General features: G+C 40.9%; 1 protein-coding gene across 1 annotated transcript; it reads left to right on the top strand.

Moving 5' to 3' along the window:
- Positions 1-831: 831 nt before the first annotated feature.
- TOMM7 (translocase of outer mitochondrial membrane 7) lies at positions 832-8,857 on the top strand. The gene is made up of 3 exons (XM_025873004.2): positions 832-1,009; positions 4,133-4,181; positions 8,638-8,857. Exons 1-3 carry the CDS (start codon positions 907-909, stop codon positions 8,651-8,653), a joined length of 168 nt encoding a protein of 55 aa, XP_025728789.1. The 5' UTR covers positions 832-906; the 3' UTR covers positions 8,654-8,857.
- Positions 8,858-10,712: the final 1,855 nt, after the last annotated feature.

Below are 10,712 nucleotides of genomic sequence, written 5' to 3'. Positions count from 1 at the left end.
TTGGGAATGCTGGTTACACGTTAGAATCACCTGGGAAACTTTAATGGCAAACCAATGGCCAGGTCCTACCGGTAAGAAATCAGAATTTCTAGGATTATGTCCCCAGCCTTCGTATGTCTTTAAATCTCCTCAGGTGAGTCTAACGTGAAGCCAGGGGTGAGAACTACTGCAATTCTAAACGAATGAGGACAAATGGGTGAACAGGTGTGTCATTTCCCTCTTACTCCTGTTGATTGTTGCAAAGGGATCCGCCAGCTTTGTAAAAGTACAGATTTCCAAGTGTAATTTTCCAAACTCTAAAATGTTGGCAAGTAATTTATAATGTTAAAACAAATAAGAAAAACAACCAAACACCGCGGGAGTCAAAGAAAACATGGATAGGGGCCCTACTGGGCACCAGTTCGTAATCTCCCTTGTAGTTCAGCCTTCGCTTGAAGAAACAACTGATACTGAGAGAGGTTAAGTAACTTGTCCAAAGCAAGTCAGTTTGAGTCAGGACTAAAACACAGAATTTAATGTTCCTCCTGTGTCAGGCGAGGAACACTTGGAGGTGCACTTTAAAAAAATGGGTAAGACTGTGGGAGGAGAAAGGGCGTTTCAGGCTGAAGGAAGCTCCAGCGCACTGCCTTCAGTATCCCACAATCATCAAAAACAGGGGATTCCTAAAACGTAAGGAAAGACGAGACTCTGAGCAGGGTGAACCAGACACGCACGCGCCGTCCGCAGGTGGCGCCGTAGAGGGGAGAGGCAGGTCGGGACGGGCGGTGAATTACGACCTCTGCTGGCGACGCTCACGACTCCTGCCGTAAATGCCGTGTTCGGCGCGTGCGCATCTCTTTCCTTTTTCGGCTTCCCTACGCTGCAGCTGGTATTGAGAGTCCTCGCTAAGCCTCCGGGGCCGTCGCCATGGTGAAGCTGAGCAAAGAGGCCAAGCAGAGGCTGCAGCAGCTTTTTAAGGGCGGCCAGTTTGCTATCCGCTGGGGCTTTATTCCTCTCGTGATTTACCTGGGTCAGTAGGAGAAGAACCTGGGAGGAGCCGGGAGGGAAGGGTGTGCGGAGGCCTCGTCTCCATTTTTGGCTTTCTAGGGCTGGAGAGCGAGACCCGACCACGCGATGCACGTCCTTTGATGTAGTCTAGTCAGTGGGGTCGGTCTAACCTGAGTTCGAGTTCTTGGTCTCTACTGTTTTTTGTGGTCTTTAATAAGTCACGTAATCCTTCCCATTCTGTTTTTCCATCTGTAAAATGGAGGTGACCTACCTTTGAGAATTGTTGGGAGAGTTAGACGACCTGATGTATTTGAAAGCGACTCATTCACTCTGTCACTAGGTGGGTTTTCGGGGATATTTGTCCTCACCTCTTCAGGTGGTCGTAGGTGGAAAGAGGCCTGTAGATCTCGTGAGTATGCCACTGTCTTGAAGTATGATTATGACATTAGTTGTTGGATTTCTGTGCTTCTCAGCTGTACAATGAAGGGTTTGGATGATTTTTGTTATAGATCCCATATTATAGGTGAGGAAATCGAGTCATAGAGAAATTTCGTTCCTTGCTGAAGGCCACACAGCTGTTAAGTGGGGAGCTTTGAATTCAAGTAATGGGACATCAAGGCCCATACTCTTAAGCACTATGCCATGCCCTACCGCAAAGATTTGTAAGTGCTCAGGCAAATATTTTCACCTAAGGCTGCACGTTGGGACTTTATCCTATTTCTTGCCTTGAGTAGTTTTTTTCTTTAAATTGAAGCATAGTTGACACACAATGTTAGTTTCAGGTGTACAGAGGAAAGGAAAAAGCCCCAGCTCTGTCAGTTGGGCATAAAGCTTGAAATTTTCTAAAACTCAGTTTCACACTTTTAAAACCCTTTGGTTTTAACAAGGTGCTGCTTCCTATTTATTTTAGGTGTCATGCAGCGTTCAAGATAAAGTACAGTCACTCTCAGTCTTGACGGAGCCTTTGATTTGGCTGGATGTTTTCCAGGTCTCTGTGGCTCCGATTTCCCCATGAAATGCAAGCCAACTGATAATCTGGGGATACTTCAGTATAAGGACTTAGAAATATCTTTTTCCTATCTATTTAAAATGCTTTTTTTAAAAAAGCATTATTCTCCCAGATCTTAGCAACTTTGTGTAGGTGTCCAGGATTAGAGCACATAATTATGATAGCCTGCTCTTACAGGCTATGTTGCCCCTTCTCCCTCTCCCCTCCTCAAGCTTTCACATCATGGTAGAAGGGCCCAGTTTAGCTAGTCAAACACTAGATCTAGCTCTCCTTTTAGCCAAGAAAGATATGGGGACTTTGATCCTTCCCCTTCTTTATGCCCCCCTTTTCCGTTGTGTGTGTGGGAAGCGGGGGGAGGTCCTTTTTTTTAGCCTACCCTTGCCTTCTTGGCCCCTCTGGTTTCTTTGCTGCTCTATTAATTCTTTACATCTACCTTTCCCTCCTTCTCCCTTTTTGTGATTCCTTTTCTACAACCGCAAAGCAGAAGGGTGTAGCTGGTTGCTACATTCTGTGTATCAAGGGCTCTGGTTTGAAGAGAATGTTCCCCACCCCACCCCCGCCCCCAGAGTTTATTTTTCTCTTTGCGCACATTGGCTGTATTCTCTTTCTTAGGAATACCATTATGGTGATTTTTCACCCTAGCTTCTAACTCGGGTTGAGAGTAATGTTAGAGCTATTTTTTAGTACTTCCTTGTTAATAATTGTTTATTTCTTTTCACGTCCTAGAAATTTAATTTTGTGTCTAACCTACTTCCCAGGTAGTTTCTTTTTCTTCTCCACCTCAGCTCTCACAAAAACCTACAACTGGATTGAATTTCTTGTATAATTTAGGTTCATACATAACTTTTAGGGCTTCAGGGAGTACGTGGGAATATAGTGGTATAAAGTAGAACAGATGGTAACATGATAAAAAATCTGTTTGGACATTGATTAACACAAGATTTTAATGAATCACCTCTTGGAAGACCATTCTCCATGGTGTCTTGAATTTCTATGACTCCTGTGAGCAAAGGTTCTGACCACCCTTTGTTCCATAGTATCTTTTTAAGGATGTTTGTGAAGTGAACAGCCTTGGAAAATAGTATTTCCTTTTAGAGCAAAGGGGAGACAGTGCTCACTGCCCATTAAAAAAGACTGGTTCTCTAAACTCAGGGTTCATCTAAAAATGATGACATTCTGACTGTAGTTAACTGCTGGGAGTAATAAACTCTCCTTTGTTTCTGACTCAGGATCTTGTGTCTTCTACCAGCATCTGTGAAACGGGCAGCCTACTCTGTTGTCTTGAAAATGGAGTAAAATTTCATACCCCCACAGTTCTTGATGCTAACTAATTTTAATCAATCAGCAAATTAGCATATATGTTACCCAGTTAGTTAATAAATATATTTTAAGTGGTAAAAGGCTTATTTAATCATACTTGTAATAAAAGTGTTGACTTAATTAGGTTGTTAAACAATAACTTGGTTTTTTTTTTCCACTCTTTTTTTCTTCCAGTTTTTGATTGCTTTATAAAAAGAGGTTTGTAGGGGATAAAATAAGATACCCTTAATTGTTTTTTAAAAATGTAGTTTTTAAAAAAATCTTTTTGCTCTTTGTAGTCTTTTTTTTTTTAAAGATTTTATTTATTTATTTGTGAGAGAGAGAATGAGAGAGCACGAGAGGGAAGAGGGTCAGAGGGAGAAGCAGACCCCCCGCTGAGCAGGGAGCCCGACGCGGCACTCGATCCCAGGACTCCAGGACCATGACCCGAGCCGAAGGCAGTCGCCCAACCAACTGAGCCACCCAGGCGCCCTCTTTGTAGTCTTTTATCCAGTATGATTTAGTAGTTGTGTCATCTTTTTTTCTGGGTAATAACTAAGAGTGAAAGTACATGCTAAGGGCTATAGTTCTAATTGTGTATATAATAAGAATAAGGTTATTTGTCCTCCCTACTGATGAGTCCTGGACATAATCTCATACTCTAGTTAAAATTCAAGACTGATCTGTAGCACACAGGTAAATTTAGATGGTGTTAGTAGATGATTCTAGCTACCCTAGGTTGATTTGAAAAGAAAAGAAAGTCTTGATAAATATTTTGTCTGCTAGGGTTTTAATTAACTGTTTATTCTCTTTCTCCTCCTTCCCCTTCTCCCCCAGGGTTCAAGAGGGGTGCAGATCCTGGAATGCCTGAACCAACTGTTTTGAGGTACTGCTCTTACAAATAAATATTTCAGGGCAAATGCTCATCTATTAGTGCTGAATCACTGGGAAGCAGAAGAGTCCTAGTGGTAGGCATTGTAACGGAACTGTACTAGTCAGTATGGTTTTGGGCTTTTGGGAAACTGCAGCAGTTTGCAGACCAGTCTAGCTTGTGTTACCAGGTAATTGCTTTCTCTCCCCTTTCTAATTTGCATTTACTGTACCATGTTATAACCATAATGAAACATACTTACAAGAAAAACAACAAATTTATCATCCTACCACTTTGAAAGGTGAATGAACTCTTTTTAAAAAATTACCCATATTTCTGTTTTATCTTCAGATAAATATAGCCTTTTAGATCGTTTAAACAAGAACATGTAGGATTTTGTTTTCTTCACTAAAATTACAGTTGATATACCATATATTTTTAACTTGTTGATTACTTAGGTTTTTCAGTAGTTTACTTAACAGTATAGTGAACATTTTTAGATGGATTTTGTAGGTTTTGATTTATTTCCTTAAGATAAATTCTTATGGGAGTAATAAGTCAAAGTGTATGAACATTTATGACCCTGAAAATGCATTGTCAAATTTCTTTCTCAGAAACAGTCTTGCCAGTGTTAGATAAGCACTTCTGGAAACTTCACACACACACACTCACACTCGTACACACACTATACATAGTCATATACTCACAAGTGTATGTATATATGTATACTTGTGAAAGCTGTATGTGTACGTATGTGCATATACATATATATAAAGGCAGAATCTGGACAGGTAGGTTTGCTCTTCAGGAGGTACTGATGCTTGGGGCACGATGATGACCGGGACTTGCACAGGTTCTGTGTGATTTCATCTTGATCCTCTGTCTTACAGACCTTTCTTGTGGATTGCCCTAATAGACTTTGCCCTGGATATTCTGGGTTTTCTGTTTCTTCAAACTCCTAACTCTGAGCCACTTTTTCCCTAGAATGGGCAGAAAGTAATAGTAGTATCTATAACAGTTATCTGCGATGGGTTAGCCACTCTTTTAGGTGCTTTATATACAGTATCTCTAATTGTCACTTCAGTACTTCAGAGCAGGTCACGAAGTTGGTAGGTGGTGGAATATATCTGTCTCCAAAGCCTACACTCTTTCCACTGGTCGTGTGGGCTCCCCCAGATAATCTTACCTTTTTTCTTAGCACAGTGCCATCTAATAGGAATTTCCTTCACCCTCTCTGCCTTACTGGCCTCTCCTTTCTGAGAGGAAGGGGTTTTTCTTCTCATAAGTTTCCACTGTATGTGCCCTCGATTTGTCCATTTCTAAACTTTATTTTTAAGTAGTATCTACACCCAATCTGGGCTTGAGCTTACAACCCCAAGATCAAGAGTCGCACACTCTACTGACTGAGCCAGCCATGTTGTCCCCCAATTTGTCCATTTCTGAAGTTCCTTTCTTTTTCCCTGATAAAATTCTTCAGTAAATGGTCTTCACTCACTGCTTCTTTCTTCACTTTCCTCTCCCTTTAGCCATTTATGGTGCGGCTTCTAAAAACTGCTTTCAGAGATCTCTAGTAAGTTCCTTTTTTCTTAGCCTCTCCCTTTTGAATTGTAAAATGGGGACTTGAGGTTATGTATCTGCTATTTACTAGCTGATTGACCTCAGAGCAGTTATTTTCATACTAGCTGATTGACCTCAGAGCAGTTATTTTCATAGGGAAATCTTTAGAAAACATCAGAGAAGGGACTACCTGGTCAAGCAATGTGAACGTTTTCCAAGTACTGGAAATTATCAAATACCTTTTCCCAAAAGGCCATTAGCCTTTCTAGAGTGAAGTGTTTCCTCTTTTATAAGTTGGGTATAATATCTACTTCATAAAGTTTTCGTGAGGATTGGGTAAGAGTATCGTATATCAAGTATAATGAGTACTCGGCAAGTAATATGTGAGCAGTAAACTGTTAATAGTAATTTTTAATCTTCTCTGTGTCATCTTCACCTCGCTTTTTTTTTTTTTTTTAAAGATTTTATATTTATTTATTTGACAGAGAGAGACACAGCGAGAGAGGGAACACAAGCAGGGGGAGTGGGGGAGGGAGAAGCAGGCTTCCCGCGGAGCAGGGAGCCCGATGCGGGGCTTGATCCCAGGACCCTGGGATCATGACCTGAGCCGAAGGCAGATGCTTAACGACTGAGCCACCCAGGCGCCCTTCACCTCACTTGTTTCTCCTGTGAGAACTTCCTCCAGCTGCAAGCTACTGTATGCTAATCCCAGAACAAACTGTATATTTTTGTGCCTTTCTCCCAGTGCTCGTGCTCCCTTAGCCTGGAATGCTCTTTCCCTTGTTCCCACTTGATGAAAAACCATGTCTAGAAAAGCCCAATCTCAAATGTCATCCCTTCCTTAAATCTTTTCCCCCTTCTCGTAGCTGAAACCTCTCTAGTTTTTGTGTTCCCATAATACTCGTTTGTGTGCATCGTTCTCTGCCTTATATTGTGCTTGTTGCTTATTTACATTACATTATATCCTGTGAGCACCTAAAGTAGCTGCCAGCAAGAGTTGAATTAACTTAATTAAATGATTCTGACCTTTTTGGACAGGAATTAATACAGCACTGCATCTTGTGGTAGGACTTTTAGACTGGATCTGCAAGGTGGAGAATAGCATTTTTTGTGCCGAGGTGGGAATAGAATGTGCCCTTCTGTTGTAGTTCTTTACTTCTTTTTGGCTTCAGTTATCCCACCAAGCGTTGACCCTTCAACGTTGCAGTCTGGATGGAGCAGCCACCCCCAGCTTTTTCATTTCTTCACAACATGTCTTCTTAGTGCTGCTCTCCTCTCTGGTGCTCCTTCATTCTTTTCTGTCATTAGGGGCATCTTCTGGTTTCCTTCCAGGGGTATTTGCAATTTAGGGAAGAGTAATACGTATCTGAATCTAGTTCATGATGTACTGGTCTGCTTCCCTTGCTAAGTTGTTGGGTTTCTGGGGATTAGGACCAGATTGGTCTTAGCGTCCTCTTTCACCCAGGTAGTGCGCTATCCGTGGTCCGCAGATGTTGGTTGATATCAGTCCATATACAAAATGCAGTACTTGAGTGAACACGGAGCAGTACTTAGTAAAACATTATTTAGGCAAAATATATGAACACTGAGGTAAACTAAGAGAATACTTGTTCACATTGTCTGTGTAAGGCCAAGGAAGACCTTCTTTTCTCTTTATTTTGGATGCTCATTACCACTGAGGAGACCTTAATAGATGAATAGTTCATTTTTATATCTTAACTCTATGCAAAAATACTTGGCATTTAATGGGAAATTTTAATACACTTTTGGTGAAAATTGGAAATGGATGCTGGGCTTTTTCCCAGGCAAAGCAAATACTTAAAAACAAAAACAAAAAAAACTTCAGAGAATGTTCAAGTTATCATTTTGTAATGCAATTTTATGTGACATGTTACTGGAAACCACATTTTTTTTTTAAAGATTTATTTATTTGAGAGAGCGAGAATGAGAGAGAGAGCACATGAGAGGGGGAAGGGTCAGAGGGAGAAGCAGACTCCCCGCTGAGCAGGGAGCCCGATGCAGGACTCGATCCCAGGACTCCAGGATCATGACCCGAGCCGAAGGCAGTCGCTTAACCAACTGAGCCACCCAGGCGCCCGGAAACCACATTTTTCATCAGCAAGACTTAGAAATAAAACACCTCTTGTCTTCCTCCAGAATCCTGTTGCTTAGTCAGGAAATGGTTTAGGAATTTGGGCTAGTAAGTGGCTGGAATGTTCGAGGTAAGAGTTGAGGCTGAAATGAAGACTAATAATTGCTCCTGGGATGGGTGTGTTGTAATGGTTAAGAGCACCTGGGTCAGGGGCCGCCTGGGTGTCTCAGTCAGTTCAGCGTCTGACTCTTGATCTCTTCTCAGGGTCATGAGTTCAAGCCCCACATTGGGCTCCACACTGAGCATGGACCCTACTTAAAAAAGGGGGGGGCACCTGGGTCATATCATTCTGCCACTTAAGATGGGTAACCATATCAAAGCCTTGGTTTCTTCCATGTATTTAAAATAAAAGTCATAATTGGGAGTTGGGAACTTTCTACACGGTAGTGACCCATAGAAAGCATTCGGTAAATGGTATTTTCAGCTTTACTATGTGGTATCTAATGATACGGTTTTATATTGTGGGTTCATCAGTCCTTCATGTTAATGAAAATCATTAAAATCATTTATCTTTTGACAGACCTCAACTTACATTTTCCTTTTTGTTTACAGTAGGTAACCACACTCAAAAGTAACAAATCTGTATTTCTTTAAATATATATCTCTTAATTTTTTTTGGTCAGTGAGATTGAGCCTTGTCTTATAGTATCTCTGAATTTGATGAGTAAACACAAACGTAAATGTATAAAATCTAGTTCTTAAACTATGTTTAAGTTTTTACTTTGGGGTTTAATTTATTTCTCCTCTTCACAAACATTTTAGCTTACTTTGGGGATAAAGGTCATCTGGATTTGGAAGCAATCAATGGACAGGAACAACATGGAAGGTGTGCGCTCTGGCTGGGATAAGAGATGGGACGTCGTTCAGACATTCACCAGTTGAATGGCACAGGGCTCTTCTCAGATGAATCTGTGGCAGAGTGGAACCTCTCCTGACTTATTTATCATAGACTGTACCAAAATAAATGTTTTTAACAGTGTTATGTCTTGAGTCCTTTTTGAATCAAACATAATGGGCTATTAGGTAAAAATTTAGCCTTTTGTACTTTTCAAAGCAGTGTATATATATATATGCCTAGATGCTACCTTAAAAAATAGAACTTTCAAGTTAATTCTTGGCCATTCACTTAAGTGGATTCCGCTTCCTTTTGCATTGAATTGATAATTTCCCCTGGGATTTTCTAAGGTAGTAAAAGTAGAGACAGTTCTCAGTTTGTGGTGAACTGGCCCTTTTTGCATGTCACTGGAGTAAAGTTGTCACTGAAAGAAATGGGTTCTGTGGCTCTGTTGGTAGGGGATGGGGATGGCTTTGCGGAGTCGTGTGCCTGCTTTGTCAGTTAAATTAGTCTGAGATTTCCCTCCATTGGTGTTTGGAATCTAGAGCTGTCTGGGCAAGAGCCCATGGATAGTTACATAGAATAGTAGCACTTTCTACTAAAACAATGAATGGGAATTAGTTTTCAGTATCAGATCCTGGTTTCCTGGGATCTCTGCATGTATTTGCATGCTCCACGGACCAAGCCAGCCAGGTGCCCCTCTCCACCTGTATTTGAATCCTATTTTAATTTAGCTTTTTCTGTAACTCTAACAAAATAGCTCTATTTACTTAGAGAATTGTAATTAATGGAGGAAAGTAGGCCTGAAATAAGATATGATTTGGGAGGAGCCCATTGGCTTGAATGTTTTAAACATCCAGTGTTTAAGTAGAGAATAATCATGAATGTAATCTCAGGTGACTAGAGCTGTCATTCCCAGAAAATTCTTCCTTATTTCTGATGTAAACCCTCTTAACTATTTAAGCCTATTTCCTCAAGTTTTGTTAACTTTACCATGGAGACGTAGGAGACTATTATGGAGGCTTACTGCATAATGGGATTTTAAAGTGAAATTCCTGAGAGCTAACTGCAGGAAAGTCATTTTTGGCAAGCACTTAATGTAATTGCTTCAACATCTCTATGAATCTAGGCACTTAATGATTTTGCTAAAAACTCTTAGCATTAGCAGTTTTTAAATCCCATAGAATTGCTTAGGAATGTGCACCCCCTCCCAGTCCTGGCTAAATTTTAGTGTTTGTGAACTTCTGTTTAGTTAGAATTGTGGTGCACATTAACACCTCTTTCTTGCTCAGGATTTTCAGAAATTGAGATTGAGAAAGTAAAATTATGTCAGGTGTCCATTTTGATAAAATACTAACATGGATAGCAAACTGGTTTTGTGTTCATTGAGGGTTAACTTGTAGCTGTCTTTAAAAACCCAGTAGATTTTAATTTTTTTTTTTTTTTAGATTTTATTTGAGAGAGAGAGAGCACAAGTGGGGAGGAGAGGGAGGCTTCCCCCAGAGCAAGGAGCCCGATGTGGGACTTGATCCCAGGACCTCGGGATCATGACCCGAGCTGAAGGCAGACGCTTAACCGACTGAGCCACCCAGGTGCCCAAAACCCAGTAGATTAATTTAAAGTGAGAAATCCAGAGTTAAGTAGGAAGGGACTAGTTCTTTGATCTTCTATCTGGGGAAGCTAAGGAACAGTTGAAGCACTTGTTCAAAGCACAGGTAAGAGCTGAGACTAGTACACCCTTGAATGTGTGTGTATATCTTAAAGTGAGATCTTAAAGTATGAGATGTTTACAACTAAGCTACATTTTACAGAATTTTGGTTTTTAGAGCAGTGCAATCCAACAAGCATTGGTCTATTCTGTTCTAGACACTGCAGAGTCTGTATAATTAAGATTATTTCTGACCTTGATTTGCTTAGGCAAAAACACTGAGCTGATAGGATCTGGTTTGAGTCCTGGTCCTGCCACTTAGTTCCTAGCCCTTGGTGAAGTCACTTAATCTTG

This window comes from Callorhinus ursinus, unplaced genomic scaffold (genome assembly GCF_003265705.2).
Source record: "Callorhinus ursinus isolate GAN/ISIS: 27379988/994484 unplaced genomic scaffold, GSC_fseal_2.0 scaffold12, whole genome shotgun sequence".
Lineage (NCBI taxonomy): Eukaryota > Metazoa > Chordata > Mammalia > Carnivora > Otariidae > Callorhinus > Callorhinus ursinus.
This window is presented reverse-complemented; position numbering and strand designations above follow the sequence as displayed.

Excerpts from the sequence above, each read along its gene's own strand:
- TOMM7 (XM_025873004.2), top strand. The coding sequence starts at position 907 with ATGGTGAAGCTGAGCAAAGAGGCCAAGCAGAGGCTGCAGCAGCTTTTT. Across the intron at positions 1,010-4,132 it reads TCCTCTCGTGATTTACCTGG|GGTTCAAGAGGGGTGCAGAT; the intron begins GTCAGTAGGAGA and ends CTTCTCCCCCAG.